The following is a 16,949-nucleotide window of genomic DNA, read 5'->3' on the forward strand; positions in this document are numbered from 1 at the left end:
TAACGTAAAGTTAAGTAGATAGGTTTAATTAACTTAGAAGCAAGAGAAAAAAAAAGAGGGGCTGCCCCTGCGTTGCGGCTGGGCGTGTTGAGACCAACCCGTGTGTGTCTGGTGTGACCTTAGTGGCCCCAACCAGTCTCGGAGGGGGGCCTTAAGACCCCCTCGCATTGCGGTTGGGAGCACTAGGGACAAGTATGAATGGATTTGTGATTTTTTGTTTTTGCCTGTGGCCCGAGTGCCTTCGGGAAGGGGATGCCAGCATTCACATTGATTATATAACTAATCATTTTTTTCTTGCAGCCTGACTTTTTTTTTGTACGGCTATCAATCGTAGTAATTATTATTTGCGAGCTTTTTGTATTTCCTCGCGCATCTGTAGATATATCTGTGGACATTTGACAAAACAACTTCTCTCGAAATAAGACAATTCTCCAAGATTTTTATCATATATATGAAATTTCAAGGCCCATATTTCCGTCTTATAGCCATATTCTTAGGACCGTTAGTTCAAAAGTTATAACGGTCATCAAAATAACTTCTTTTGTAGTTTTTCACAATTACGTGTGACAAAAGAGCTTGTGTCGATTAAGTTGGAATTTCCAACGTAAAACTCATAACGGAAATTTATCAAAAAAACTTGTCTCTGTTTATCGTTTGAGTAACTTCAACAATTTTAATTTGACAAAACAACTTGTTTCGATTGAAGTTCTTTTGTCAAATGCATGCTTAAAAAAACTGCTTTCTTAATTTGAACAAGCTGATTTGTCAATCATTCAGTTGCCAAATGAAATTGTGACAGAACATCTTGCATCAATACAGGTTATTTATTGCGAAAAAAGTGTAAAAAGTGAAATCTTATTTGCAGAGAAGTGCTTTAGCGAAACTTTTAAAAGTAAAATAAGCAAATTTAAGTTGCTTTTCGAAAATAAAACAAGTGTTATTTAAAAAATGGGTAGAGGTAAAAAATTAGTGGCTTTAGCCCAAAAAATAAAAGTGACGACCAATATATGCCCTAGTGAAATTGTGCAAAATAAACAAATAGTTCATCCGTTTAGCTTCGTGGATGGTGAAGTGTTGAATGAACTCCCAAATGAAACAGCTTCATCCTATAATGTGCTGTTCGATACTAATAATATTTCTATGTTGCGACAACATCTAAATACTTCCCAATTTAGGAGCATTGAAAGCGACCACTCAGAAGAAGATATATTTCATGAAACTGATTACAACGATTCAGATTATGTACCTTCGAGCATTTCTGGTCTAAATACTACATCGGAAAGTATCAGAATGATGGAGGTGTAATTGAATCAAACCTTAGCAATTCATTTTCACCACAATTTAATGAGGAACTACTTCTGAATAATCCAAAGCCAACAAATTTTAAGAAAATTAATAAACTAAACAAAAATTTGGGAAAAGAATATGTTACGTGGAAGAATAAGACAATGCCAGCAAAGAAAACTGAAAAATTAGTCGATTGCTTTAAAATGTGTAATACAAAAATCACCGTGGACCAACAGGAAAAATATTCAAAGCCTACTGGAAACTGGGGGATTATAACAAGCGACGTATTATATTGCTCGTATGATACACATAGAGCCAAAAAAAAAGTGAAACGCTTAAAAAAGCTTCAAATCCAAGAAATCGACAGTTTGTTTATTTTTTCACTTTGAATTTAATGAACAGACAACTCGAGTATGCAAAAAGTGTTTTTTAAAAATATTTGGGGAAACGGATGAAATTATTAAAACTGTATGTCCTCAAAAGATCAAAGGCCATTTTGGTGGGGATATCTCAAATGACCAACGTGGCAAGCATTCTCCTCATCATAAGTTGTCAATCGAAAAATATAATGAAGTACTAGCACACATACACAGTATACCCAACTACCAAAGACATATGGTCGCCAAGCCTAAAAACCACCCACTGGAAGAAACTACAGGCCTGCCAAAATACTGCTCTCAGAATCGCCACGGGCTGTCTTCTTATGTCCCCAGAACACCATCTGCATAATGAGGCGAGAATACTCCCCATCAGGGAGAGAAATGAGATGCTGACCACAGTTTCTGTTGAATACCCAGAAACCTGGGCATCCCAACAGACATCTGATTGACGAACCAGCACCGCCTAGGGGCCTAAGGAGTCATCTCCGTAAGCATTTTGAGGAAATACGGCACCTGAGAACCCAGCCGTATGAAGCGGAAAAACACAAGCAGGTCCTTGGTGAACTCCATAGACAGGCGTCGGACCTTTATGTCGGGAATTGCCCGGTGAATCCAGTACTTGAAGAAAAATATCCAGAACTCGCAGAAGAGGAACGCATACTCCCCAGGGAAACGCGTGTCACTCTTGCTCAACTTCGTTCTGGATACTGTAACAGGTTAAACTCTTACCTATCCAGAATCAATCCCGACATACAAAATGTATGACCTGCTTGCAATGTGTCCCCACATGACACCAACCATCTCTTTAATTGTAATGTGGAACCAACGCCTCTAACACCCCTTTCCTTATGGTCCACCCCTGTTGAAACGGCAAGTTTCCTTGGACTCCCGTTAGAGGATATTGATGACAATTTGTGATCGGTCGCGGCTATTAGGTGGGGCGAGCATTGCTACAACAACAACAACAGCCAAAGCCATTACAGTCGTCGTCACACTAGTCAACTATACTTCCAGCGTGGCCTAAACCTTGCTCACTTATATAGATTGTATAAAGAAAAGTACTCTGTATCGGTTTCAGAAACAAAATATCAAGAAATATTTCGACAATTAAATATAAAGTTTAAGAAGCCTCAAGTTGATTTTTGCAATAAATGTGAAATCCTAAAATCCCGTGTAGAAAACACGACGGAGGAAAATGAAAAGAAACAACTATTAATGGAACAAAAAGGACATCGCGATGAGGCTGATTTTGCATATAACTGCAAAAAAACCGACAAAGTGATGGCCATTAACCATGGGAATGTGAAAATGTTTTCGTTTGACTTACAGCAATGTTTGCCAACTCCGTACCTATATGCTTCAATGTTTTTTTTATAAACGTCCATTATGGACTTTCAATTTAACAGTGCACGACGGAGAAAGGAAAAAAGCAAACTGTTACATAAGGCACGAAGTAATTGCAAAACGTGGAGCAAATGATATTGGCTCCTGCATTTTTAAATGTTTGATGAGCCTGCCAGAATCTATTAATCATGTTATTATGTGCAGCGACTCATGTCCGGGACAGAATGGTAACTCTTATATTTCAGCCATGTTTGAACAAGTTATCGAAAAACATCCTAGTATAGCGGTTATAGACCATAAATTCCTTATTGTGGGACACATGCATCTTGAATGTGATTCCGTTCATGCACAGATTGAAAGAAAAAAGAAAAATATGTCAGGATCCATTCAGCATCCGCACGAAGCGGTGTGTTAGTGTGATAGTTATTCGTTCGTTAAAAAATTTTATGTCATTTTTATATTTTTAATTTTTTAAAACGCTAATCGTTTGATAGTCGTTTGATAATGATTGATACACTTCGATATTCGTTTGATAGTTATTCGTTTGTTAGAAAAACGACATTTTTTAAAATATCTATGTGAAGTTAGCCCCCCCAACTAAAAATTTTTAATTTTTTAAAACGCTAATCGTTTGATAGTCGTTTGATAATGATTGATACACTTCGATATTCGTTTGATAGTTATTCGTTTGTTAGAAAAAAAAAATTTAAATATCTATGTGAAGTTAGCCCCCCCCCACTAAAAATTTTTAATTTTTTAAAACGCCAATCGTTTGATAGTCGTTTGATAATGATTGATACACTTCGATATTCGTTTGATAGTTATTCGTTTGTTAGAAAAACGAAATTTTTTAAAATATCTATGTGAAGTTAGCCCCCCCCAACTAAAAATTTTTAATTTTTTAAAACGCTAATCGTTTGATAGTCGTTTGATAATGATTGATACACTTCGATATTCGTTTGATAGTTATTCGTTTGTTAGAAAAAAAAAATTTAAATATCTATGTGAAGTTAGCCCCCCCAACTAAAAATTTTTAATTTTTTAAAACGCTAATCGTTTGATAGTCGTTTGATAATGATTGATACACTTCGATATTCGTTTGATAGTTATTCGTTTGTTAGAAAAACGAAATTTTTTAAAATATCTATGTGAAGTTAGCCCCCCCCAACTAAAAATTTTTAATTTTTTAAAACGCTAATCGTTTGATAGTCGTTTGATAATGATTGATACACTTCGATATTCGTTTGATAGTTATTCGTTTGTTAGAAAAACGAAATTTTTTAAAATATCTATGTGAAGTTAGCCCCCCCAACTAAAAATTTTTAATTTTTTAAAACGCCAATCGTTTGATAGTCGTTTGATAATGATTGATACACTTCGATATTCCTTTGATAGTTATTCGTTTGTTAGAAAAACGAAATTTTTTAAAATATCTATGTGAAGTTAGCCCCCCCAACTAAAAATTTTTAATTTTTTAAAACGCTAATCGTTTGATAGTCGTTTGATAATGATTGATACACTTCGATATTCGTTTGATAGTTATTCGTTCGTTAAAAAATTTTATGTCATTTTTATATAGGAAGAAGATAAACATTAATTTCAGGGTACCTCTTATCCGTAGTTTTGATTATATCTGTTAAACGGCTTTAAATAAACCAAATAGTTCACTTTTATGTCATCAGCATCTTTATTTGATATCCATTTTGTACAATTACATAAAAAATTCCGGGGTCCCTAATATGGGTTTCGACACCATAGGCAATAATAATAAAAAAGACTTTAGCCGATTGTCATATCCAATAGGTATACAAAATTTCATGAGAATCGGTCCAGCTGTTTCGGAGGAGTATGGTAACGAAAATTGGGCCACGAGAATTTTATAAGGAGAGTTACATACATATGTACAAACTTACATACAGGTTCAATTAATAAAAGAGTGTTAAAAATATTAAAATTTCATGTGAAGTTAATCCCCCAATTGATAAGTTATAATTTTTTCGAGTTGGGTACATGTATGCATATTTTTCTGAGTTTTGGTATTTTTTCATAACGAATTTTGGTCCCAAAAATAAACGCGTTGTGGCAACAATATAATGGAGTAGAATTCAAAACTACATACATATATTAAAATTTAAACCTATATTTTTGCATTGATTGTTGTGCCGTTAACTTCAAGTGATAGCCACGTCGGCGCCGACGAAAATCAACATACTGTAGACCATTTAGTTGAATAATTAGGGCTGATCACATTCAACACGGCGTCTACAGACTACAACCACAATAAGGATAAGCTTGGCGACAACCGTAACGAATGTCAGGGTCAAATAGATTATATTGCACAGAGTAGTGGGTGATGAAAGCAAGTCTTTTCTGTGACGTTGTAACCGTGTGCAACTCCAGAACTTCTAGGAAAGTGAGACCGCCCAAGGCAGGAACTGCACTGGAGGGATGACGCAAACGTATATATTCTGTAGTTGCAAACAGTGCATAACGGGACAGGTACTAAGAGATTGTGTCCACGACGTGCTTGTGTGTTTTTGCTGGAAAAGATAGGGGAAGATGGGGGCGGGGGCTGATGCTCGGCATTGCTCCTGACTGTGCTACTATGATTGTAGTGATGGGTTGGAGCGGCCGTAAGAGTAGGAGGCGCCGATCGGCGCCAGCAACAGCGGGCAGTAGATATAGTATGCAAAGCAGGGTTGCTGCTGGAGTGTTGCTTCCGCGTCATATTTCTATAGATAGTCATAAGTAAAGCCAACTGAATCTTAATCAGGTTATGCTACGCCTCACATTTTTAGAAATTTTGCGCGCCCAACGCTTTTATTTAATTGTCTGATCTATGCCATAGATTGATAAGGAGTGTGATGACTAGTACCTAGGACCTACCTAATTATTTTCTAGCTTTTCGTATTATTATTACTTCATGTAAGTATTGTTTTCAATGAAACCGCTTAACTTAAAAAATTTTTTTTAATTATTTTATTTTCGTGTTAAAACAATGTGTTACATAGTTTTATTTTCTAAATAATCACAAATATTGATCATTTTACATTTACTTCATTTTTAATTTCGAAACTAGCATAACTGCACTTTCCATTTTATTTGTTGCGTCCCTCCCATAAATTGTTATCCTCGGAGCAGTTCCCTGCAGCTGGTTTGCTCCATACCCGTCCCCGAAAAATTTTCAACGCATTTGTGGCTCCCTGCTGTTCACGTCTAACGACGCCCCGCGGCCGACGCAGAAGCGTACCTGTGCAACACTCCAGCAGCAACCCTGCTTTGCATACTATATCTACTGCCCGCTGTTGCTGGCGCCGATCGGCGCCTCCTACTCTTACGGCCGCTCCAACCCATCACTACAATCATAGTAGCACAGTCAGGAGCAATGCCGAGCATCAGCCCCCGCCCCCATCTTCCCCTATCTTTTCCAGCAAAAACACACAAGCACGTCGTGGACACAATCTCTTAGTACCTGTCCCGTTGTGCACTGTTTGCAACTACAGAATATATACGTTTGCGTCATCCCTCCAGTGCAGTTCCTGCCTTGGGCGGTCTCACTTTCCTAGAAGTTCTGGAGTTGCACACGGTTACAACGTCACAGAAAAGGCTTGCTTTCATCACCCACTACTCTGTGCAATATAATCTATTTGACCCTGACATTCGCTACGGTTGTCGCCAAGCTTATCTTTATTGTGGTTGTAGTCTGTAGACGCCGTGTTGAATGTGATCAGCCCTAATTATTCAACTAAATGGTCTACAGTATGTTGATTTTCGTCGGCGCCGACGTGGCTATCACTTGAAGTTAACGGCACAACAATCAATGCAAAAATATAGGTTTAAATTTTAATATATGTATGTAGTTTTGAATTCTACTCCATTATATTGTTGCCACAACGCGTTTATTTTTGGGACCAAAATTCGTTATGAAAAAATACCAAAACTCAGAAAAATATGCATACATGTACCCAACTCGAAAAAATTATAACTTATCAATTGGGGGATTAACTTCACATGAAATTTTAATATTTTTAACACTCTTTTATTAATTGAACCTGTATGTAAGTTTGTACATATGTATGAAACTCTTCTTATAAAATTCTCGTGGCCCAATTTTCGTTACCATACTCCTCCGAAACAGCTGGACCGATTCTCATGAAATTTTGTATACCTATTGGATATGACAATCGGCTAAAGTCTTTTTTATTATTATTGCCTATGGTGTCGAAACCCATATTAGGGACCCCGGAATTTTTTATGTAATTGTACAAAATGGATATCAAATAAAGATGCTGATGACATAAAAGTAAACTATTTGGTTTATTTAAAGCCGTTTAACAGATATAATCAAAACTACGGATAAGAGGTACCCTGAAATTAATGTTTATCTTCTTCCTATATATAAAAATGACATAAAATTTGTATGCCCTTCTAACTTAAGAGCCGCAACGAGGGGAGTGCAGCCAGTTGCATTATCACGTATTATCAACCAGAGAATGACATAGACATCGCTTCGAGCTCCTAGGCCTCTAGAGCCTGAAAAATTATCAACTGGGGGCAATTTGACATATGTAGATATTTAAATTTTTTTTAACGAACGAATAACTATCAAACGCATATAAAAGCGTATCAAATATTATCAAACGATTAGCGTTTTAAAATATTAAAAATTTTTAGTTGGGGGGGCTAACTTCACATAGATATTTTAAAAAATGTCGTTTTTCTAACAAACGAATAACTATCAAACGAATATCGAAGTGTATCAATCATTATCAAACGACTATCAAACGATTAGCGTTTTAAAAAATTAAAAATTTTTAGTTGGGGGGGCTAACTTCACATAGATATTTTAAAAAATGTCGTTTTTCTAACAAACGGATAACTATCAAACGAATATCGAAGTGTATCAATCATTATCAAACGACTATCAAACGATTAGCGTTTTAAAAAATTAAAAATTTTTAGTTGGGGGGGCTAACTTCACATAGATATTTTAAAAAATGTCGTTTTTCTAACAAACGAATAACTATCAAACGAATATCGAAGTGTATCAATCATTATCAAACGACTATCAAACGATTAGCGTTTTAAAAAATTAAAAATTTTTAGTTGGGGGGGCTAACTTCACATAGATATTTTAAAAAATGTAGTTTTTCTTACAAACGAATAACTATCAAACGAATATCGAAGTGTATCAATCATTATCAAACGACTATCAAACGATTAGCGTTTTAAAAAATTAAAAATTTTTAGTTGGGGGGGCTAACTTCACATAGATATTTTAAAAAATTTCGTTTTTCTAACAAACGAATAACTATCAAACGAATATCGAAGTGTATCAATCATTATCAAACGACTATCAAACGATTAGCGTTTAAAAAAATTAAAAATTTTTAGTTGGGGGGGCTAACTTCACATAGATATTTTAAAAAATGTCGTTTTTCTAACAAACGAATAACTATCAAACGAATATCGAAGTGTATCAATCATTATCAAACGACTATCAAACGATTAGCGTTTTAAAAAATTAAAAATTTTTAGTTGGGGGGGCTAACTTCACATAGATATTTTAAAAAATTTCGTTTTTCTAACAAACGAATAACTATCAAACGAATATCGAAGTGTATCAATCATTATCAAACGACTATCAAACGATTAGCGTTTTAAAAAATTAAAAATTTTTAGTTGGGGGGGCTAACTTCACATAGATATTTTAAAAAATGTCGTTTTTCTAACAAACGAATAACTATCAAACGAATATCGAAGTGTATCAATCATTATCAAACGACTATCAAACGATTAGCGTTTTAAAAAATTAAAAATTTTTAGTTGGGGGGCTAACTTCACATAGATATTTTAAAAAATTTCGTTTTTCTAACAAACGAATAACTATCAAACGAATATTGAAGTGTATCAATCATTATCAAACGACTATCAAACGATTAGCGTTTTAAAAAATTAAAAATTTTTAGTTGGAGGGGCTAACTTCACATAGATATTTTAAAAAATTTCGTTTTTCTAACAAACGAATAACTATCAAACGAATATCCAAGTGTATCAATCATTATCAAACGACTATCAAACGATTAGCGTTTTAAAAAATTAAAAATTTTTAGTTGGGGGGGCTAACTTCACATAGATATTTTAAAAAATTTCGTTTTTCTAACAAACGAATAACTATCAAACGAATATCGAAGTGTATCAATCATTATCAAACGACTATCAAACGATTAGCGTTTAAAAAAATTAAAAATTTTTAGTTGGGGGGGCTAACTTCACATAGATATTTTAAAAAATGTCGTTTTTCTAACAAACGAATAACTATCAAACGAATTACGAAGTGTATCAATCATTATCAAACGACTATCAAACGATTAGCGTTTTAAAAAATTAAAAATTTTTAGTTGGGGGGGCTAACTTCACATAGATATTTTAAAAAATTTCGTTTTTCTAACAAACGAATAACTATCAAACGAATATCGAAGTGTATCAATCATTATCAAAGGACTATCAAACGATTAGCGTTTTAAAAAATTAAAAATTTTTAGTTGGGGGGGCTAACTTCACATAGATATTTTAAAAAATTTCGTTTTTCTAACAAACGAATAACTATCAAACGAATATCGAAGTGTATCAATCATTATCAAACGACTATCAAACGATTAGCGTTTTAAAAAATTAAAAATTTTTAGTTGGGGGGGCTAACTTCACATAGATATTTTAAAAAATGTAGTTTTTCTAACAAACGAATAACTATCAAACGAATATCGAAGTGTATCAATCATTATCAAACGACTATCAAACGATTAGCGTTTTAAAAAATTAAAAATTTTTAGTTGGGGGGGCTAACTTCACATAGATATTTTAAAAAATTTCGTTTTTCTAACAAACGAATAACTATCAAACGAATATCGAAGTGTATCAATCATTATCAAACGACTATCAAACGATTAGCGTTTAAAAAAATTAAAAATTTTTAGTTGGGGGGGCTAACTTCACATAGATATTTTAAAAAATGTCGTTTTTCTAACAAACGAATAACTATCAAACGAATATCGAAGTGTATCAATCATTATCAAACGACTATCAAACGATTAGCGTTTTAAAAAATTAAAAATTTTTAGTTGGGGGGGCTAACTTCACATAGATATTTTAAAAAATTTCGTTTTTCTAACAAATGAATAACTATCAAACGAATATCGAAGTGTATCAATCATTATCAAACGATTATCAAACGATTAGCGTTTTAAAAAATTAAAAATTTTTAGTTGGGGGGGCTAACTTCACATAGATATTTTAAAAAATTTCGTTTTTCTAACAAACGAATAACTATCAAACGAATATCGAAGTGTATCAATCATTATCAAACGACTATCAAACGATTAGCATTTTAAAAAATTAAAAATTTTTAGTTGGGGGGGGGGGCTAACTTCACACCGCTTCCGCACGACTGGGCCAACCTTATAGCTGCTACGAGTAGTAAATACGTCGTACATGAAATGAAGCAGGAAGAGTTTTTTGACTTCAGTGCCCTCCTTAAAATGAACTACACTTGAAGAACACCAAACTCAAGAGGTAGTTTTCACATCGAAACTTATAAATTTCAAACTTTTTCTTTATTAAACATATTTTTTTTTATTTTTTTTTTTTGCGGGGAGGCTGAAAAATGCCTAATGCACCATAATTGCTGCCGTCGCAGCAACCGTGTGTCCGTAGACTAAAAAACAACCCCGTTCTGGAACCGTCGCCCACCCCGGCACCACTTTCGCATTACTTCAGGGTGGCGTTCCATATTTCTCATTTTTTAAGAGCCTACTGTTGTCCCTGCGTCCAGGTTCCCGCTATTTGCTCTGAGTGTCCATTTAATCGCCACTGCTTCGCATGCGCATTTCTCTGCGCTCCCTCTCAGCATCCATCAGGCGTGTCATTACTATAAATGCCATTTTGCTCACTGCAGTCCAGCATTCTTTCCTGCTGCATATATGTGAAACTAAATTTCTCGTGGTAGGTTCCTCCCCAAAGACTCCATGCAAGGTGAGTCTTTCTTCGTGGAAACGGGGGCAGTAGAACATGACGTGTTCTGCGTTTTCTAACTCTGTGGTACACATTGGGCAATGAGGATCTTCCTCTATCCTACGCTTCCATAAATACTCTTTGAAACCGCCATGTCCACTCATTATCTGCGTGAGATGGTAGTTCAGTTCGCCGTGCTTCCGCTCATTCCATTGAGCTACGTTCCAAACTAGTGTGAAAGTCCAACGCCCTTTACTCGAGGCCTCCCACCGTTCTTGCCACTTAGCTATTGTTTGTGTCCTTGCTCTTTTCTTGTCTTCTTCAGATGGTCGCTCGATATTAGTGTTATACAGATCGGCCATTTCGCTTGCCAGTAAGTCCACTGGGATTTTCCGGGTTAGAACCAGGATCGCGTCGTCGGACACCGTCCGATAAGCACTTGCTATTCTTAAAGAAGCAAGTCGGTACGCTGCTAATATATATTTTTGATGGGTCTGTTTAAATCCATACCACACTGGTGCTGCGTATAGTATTATTGAGCTGGTTACTGTGGACAATAGCTGACGTATAGCTTCGCTCGGACCACCAATGTTAGGCATTATTCGCATAAGTGATCCATTAACTTTGGTAATTTTCTCCCCCACCGCTCTGAAGTGCTCTTTGAAAGTTAACTTAGAGTCAATGTGCACTCCTAAGTATTTTAAGGAATCCTTTGAGGTGATTTGATGATCCCCGACAGTTAAGACTAACTCGTTCGCCGACCGTTTGGAGCTTACTAATACCACTTCCGTCTTTTGGCTAGCCAACTCCAGTCCTGTATTGGTCAGCCATTCCTTTATTCTTGCTACGGCGTCATTACATAATGCTTGAAGCAGGTCCAGTTTCTTGGCCACTACTACCACTGCAATATCATCAGCATATCCCACAATTTGCGTGTTTTCTGGTAGATCAATCTTTAGCACCCCGTCATACATTACATTCCAAAGCGTTGGACCGAGAACAGATCCCTGTGGGACGCCTCCTGTGATTTTGTACTCGTTAGCTCCTTGATCCGTGTCAAAAAGAAGTACTCTGTCTTTAAGATAGCTACCTATAATTCTGCGTAAGTAAGCTGGAGTGCCGAAGCTTTGCAGCGCTGCCATTATCTGCATCCAGTTCGCAGTATTAAAAGCATTCTTGATGTCCAACATAATCAGTGCACAGAACTTCCTTTTATTTTGGCCTCCAGAGATAGCTTCTCTAGCTATATTGACGACTGTTTGTATTGCATCTACGGTGGATCTTGATTTGCGAAATCCATATCGACTATTCGATAAGCCACCTGGTCTTTCTAGAGTCAGCTGTAGGCGCTCACTAATTATACGCTCGAAAATCTTCCCTAGGGAATCCAGCATGCAAAGTGGCCTATATGAGGATGGTTGGTCCGGCTGTTTACCACGTTTCAGCAATAGGACAAGTCTTTGTCGTTTCCACGGGCGAGGGAACACGCCTTCTTGCATACAGGCATTAAAAAGATCAGTAAATAATGTAGCCCTAGTTGTAATCGCGGCTTTAAGGGCTATGTTTGGTACTTCGTCGGGTCCTGGGGATTTGTTATCAGCAACTCTTTTTGCAGCGTCCAGCACCTCTTGCTCTGTAATTTGCGGAATTTCCGTACTTTCTAGATCGTCGCTTGGATAAGTCCAGCCATCTTGCGCCGGGAAAAGTGTTTCAACAATAATATTCATCAGTATCGGGCACGTAGGTTGCTGTGATATCGGTCCTTTAACTTTGGCCATCACAGTTCTGTAGGCTGATCCCCAAGGATCTAGGTCGACATTATCCAGCAGTTGCCTAAAGCATAACTTCTTGCTTTTTTTCATGGCATTTTTAAGTGCCTTTCTTTGTGCGACATAGGTGCTGTGTAGCTTGCATATCGTGGTGATGAGCGTTCCATCTGCGCTATTCTTCGTGCTTTGTGGCATTTTCTACGCTCTTCCGCAATTTCGTCATTCCACCAATATACCGGAGTGCGCTGTGCTTTTCCGCGACTTCTGGGCATGGCAGCATCACATGCCATACAAACATATTAAACATATAATGATACTTATCTATATGTATGTATATATTTAGTCTATTTATTTAATCTCGTCAATTTCAGGTGACAAGTTTGAGTGGAAAAACGTTCGCTGGATGCGCTATGAGAAACAAAAGCCTGGAGTTTTACAATATAAGACGTCTTTGAAACCAGAAGTGGAATTTAATGAGTTAAACATCATCCCACGTCGTCCAGGAAAGTCGATTCCTCTTTTGCCGACGACCTATACATCTTTGTTGACTATAACAAAAAACAAAAAGCAAGATTTATTGGATATGCTGCCCCTGATCAACACCGATTTTCATAATTTTTATAGACATCTACCAGCAGAAGGTGAATGCGAAGTCGGAGCTTATTCGGACCTAGATGATATAGAGCATACTTAATAATAATTATTATCATTATTTTCTATACTTACATATATGCAAATAGTAGTTTAATATTATACACGATGTTTTTGAATTTTTTAATTAAAAATAAATGGCATGTTTTCCTTATTTTAAAACAAATTCATTAATAAAATTAATTCAAAGATAATTGCCGCATGAAAAAAAGCTTATTTTGGCTTTTTTTTTTAATTGGCTTTCGTCAAAAAAACTTGTGTCGACATAAGACAAAAAAACCATGTCCTATTTTACAAAAATGAAATTTGAAAAAATAGCTTGTATGAGGTAGGATGATTTTCTGTAAGGAAAGGCATTTGACAAAACAACTTACTTATTTATTTTGTATTTATTTAAAAAAGTAAAAGGTTTAAAATAAATCAACTGATTGAAGAAGACTTCGTTAATTACCAGTATCCAGGTTTAAGTGATTTTGTCCTTTATATGTAAGGAATCTTTATAGTGGAAGGCCCTAAACACGTTTTTTCGCTCTCCTGAAAAGTTTGCTTTTGAAACAGGTTATTTTGTCAAATGTCCACAGATATGTATATACAAAAATTTTTTTTTATCAATCATCGTTAGGTATACTAAGTGAAGGGGGTGGACTTTAACTTTTTTTCTCCCTCCAATCCCTAACTGCCTTACGTGGCAAACGTTTTTTTTTTTAATCTACGATTTGACCTTTTTTTTTTTGAGTATGTCGCGCCAGTCTTTCGGGCAACAGGGCCGGAATACTCCGTTCGGGAGTGCGGGGAATTTCCGGGGAAACCAGAACCGGGGTGGTAATAATAGAGGGGCTTTCTCCAAGGCCAGGCGTCCCTTGGTGGTGCACACCCCAGTAGGGGACAATACGGAGATCCCACGGTAATGAACGTGGGCTCGGACCTGAATGACCCTCGCGATAAAATGGACAGACCTGTAAGCGCCAGTAACCTTAATGCGCCCTTATTAAACACGCATGATATTTCGGGGCTAATGACCAATGTGTCGACCTATGCACCGGATGGAGCTGGTGCCTTACCATTACACCAAGGAGTTGGAAACTCTGGAGAAGCTGCAGGGGATCGGGCGAATACCCTAGGAATGCAGGACGAAGCTACTCGTGGAGGCTCGTGGGTGGACGTGATGCACCAGCTGTTCCAGGCTTCGCAGGAGGAAATGCGGAGAGAGATGGGGTCAATCAGAACCAACATGGGCCAGCTCAACGCCGCTCTCGAATCCGCGCAGCAATCAATTCATCAAAATCGGAACGCAAATAGGATGGACCGTAACCCACTTCCAACAGTAGTACCACCAATGTACCCGACTCCGAGCAGCATAGTAGTGAAACCGCAGGAGTGGAAAATCTCGTTCGACGGCACTGGGAGCGTAGCCGATTTCCTTTTTAAGCTGAACACCTTGTGTGAGCGCACTCAATGCACGGACGAACAAATCATGGCTAGTTCCACCTGTTTCTTTCCGGGCGGGCCGAAGAATGGTACTGGCTGTTCACAAAACAAAACCCTAATGCGACCTATGCCTTTTTATGCTACTCATTGAAAAGAGAGTTTGGCACCTTGAAAACTGACCACGAGATCATGATGGAGATCTCCATGCGAAAGCAGAAAGCAAGTGAGTGCTATGACGTGTTCCACACGGACATGATCTCCTTGAACGCACGCTTAAGAGAACCCATGTCGGAGCTTCTACTGATTGACATAATAAAAAGAAACGTCAACAGTAGCCTTAAGCTGATGCTTTATAACGCAGATGTAAGGACCGTTCATGATCTGATGCTGAAAGAAAGCAAGCTGTTGGGAGCCACTTACCCAGGACGGCATGTAAACGAAGCACGCGTGACAACCCCGGACATAAGGATGGACGGCGAGGACGGCGAAATGGATCCGCAGATAGAGGCGCTGGAATATCGACGCAACAGGAGGCCAGACTATTCGAGAATCCAATGCTGGAATTGCCAGGCAATGGGCCACTCATACATATACTGCGAGGAACCCATTAGGAATCCTTTTTGTTTTAAATGCGGCCATAGGGGAGTATTAACTCCAAAATGCCCTAGGGACCATCGCAGGCAGGGAAACCAGTACCCGAGCGAGAAGGCGGGGATCCTCGTTCGGCTTCATAGCTCTCACACCAGCCGGTGCTCGAAGTGTCGTCCCGTGCACCGAACCAGAGGGTGAATCTCTGCATGGAGGTGGTGAGCTTCCGAGGTGCAGTAGTGATAATCACTTACCCTGACAGTACGGACAATTCGAATAGTTCTGAATCCGAGAGTCAAACGTCCTCATCAGCGATGGGAGAGCCGACCAGAATTCTGCAACACCAGCATAGGGATGTCGCTTGCCAAACACAATTTCCACCAAACTTAGAAGAAAGGGAACATAGGTATAAACAAATAAGACATACCATCTTCGAACAATACCCGGTATCGGACAATATTTTGAAGTGTAGGAAGAGATACCACAGGAGAGTACAGGAGCGAAGACTGCTGCAAGCCACCACGTTAACGCTTACAGAGGATGAAAGGCCTCTCGTAAAGGCCAAAATTAAAGATAGTTTTCTTGTATGGCTGTTGGACTCGGTAGCCAACGTCTCCATCTTAGGGAAAAATGGATTAGAATTCCTAGAGGATAACGGCTTCGAATATCAGCCCCTACATGCGTTCGTATATACCGCGGGCGGCAACAAGCAAAAAATTTTAGGCTCAGTATCCCTACCAGTCACCTTCAAAAATATCACAAAGGTAATTCGTTTTTACCTTGTTCCCTCATTGCTCCAAGAAGCGTATTTCGGGGTAGATTTTTGGAGAGCATTTGCGTTAGCTCCCGAAATATTCCCAAGCGTAGAGTGCATAGAGATTAGACTTGAAAAAGAAGAGGAACTTAACCTCCATGAATTGTCACCAGACCGGAAATTAGAATTGCAAAAGGTCATCGAGACGTTTCCTTCGTACGAGAAGTTAGGCCTAGGGCAAACTAAATTAGTGGAGCATCACATTGACACCGATGATGCCGTTCCCATAAAAAGCAAACATTTCCCTCTTTCGCCACCGAGGCAAGCCGAAGCTTTTAGCGAACTAGACAGGTTACTCGAATTAGGAGTTATAGAAGAATCAAACTCCCCGTGGTGTAGTCCTGTAGTACTGGTCCGGAAACCAGGTAAAGTTAGGCTGTGCATAGGTTCTAGGAAGGTCAACGCGGTGACTAAGAAAGACTCGTACCCCCTGCCCCATATCAACGGGTTATTGAGCAGACTGAAGGATACGCATTTTATTAGTGGCATTGATCTGAAGGACGCGTTCTTCTAGATCAAATTGACAGAGTCCTCCAAGGAAAAAACAGCATTCGCAGTTCCGGGGAGGCCTCTGTACCACGTCAAGGTAATGCCATTTGGTATGTGCAATGGACCGCAGACTATGAGTAAGCTGATGGACAAGGCAATCCCTTCGCGTTTGCGAGAGAATGTCTTTGT

The 16,949-nt window shown here is 38.0% G+C and overlaps 1 protein-coding gene across 5 annotated transcripts in view; it reads right to left on the reverse strand.

Annotated features, from left to right (window-relative positions):
* Positions 1–16,949, reverse strand: part of POSH (Plenty of SH3s) — a 196,615-nt gene that overhangs the window by 20,715 nt on the left and 158,951 nt on the right. Inside the window, exon 6 of one of the 5 annotated variants that reach the window (XM_067772358.1) lies at positions 5,758–6,261. The exons of the other annotated variants lie outside the window; for them this stretch is intronic. Within the exon in view, the coding sequence (XP_067628459.1) occupies positions 6,228–6,261 (34 nt within the window). The 3' untranslated portion in view covers positions 5,758–6,227. Of the gene's footprint in view, positions 1–5,757; positions 6,262–16,949 lie in introns of those variants that run through there. 5 annotated transcript variants of the gene reach the window in all.

This window comes from Eurosta solidaginis, chromosome 3, assembly GCF_040869045.1.
Source record: "Eurosta solidaginis isolate ZX-2024a chromosome 3, ASM4086904v1, whole genome shotgun sequence".
NCBI classification, from domain to species: domain Eukaryota; kingdom Metazoa; phylum Arthropoda; class Insecta; order Diptera; family Tephritidae; genus Eurosta; species Eurosta solidaginis.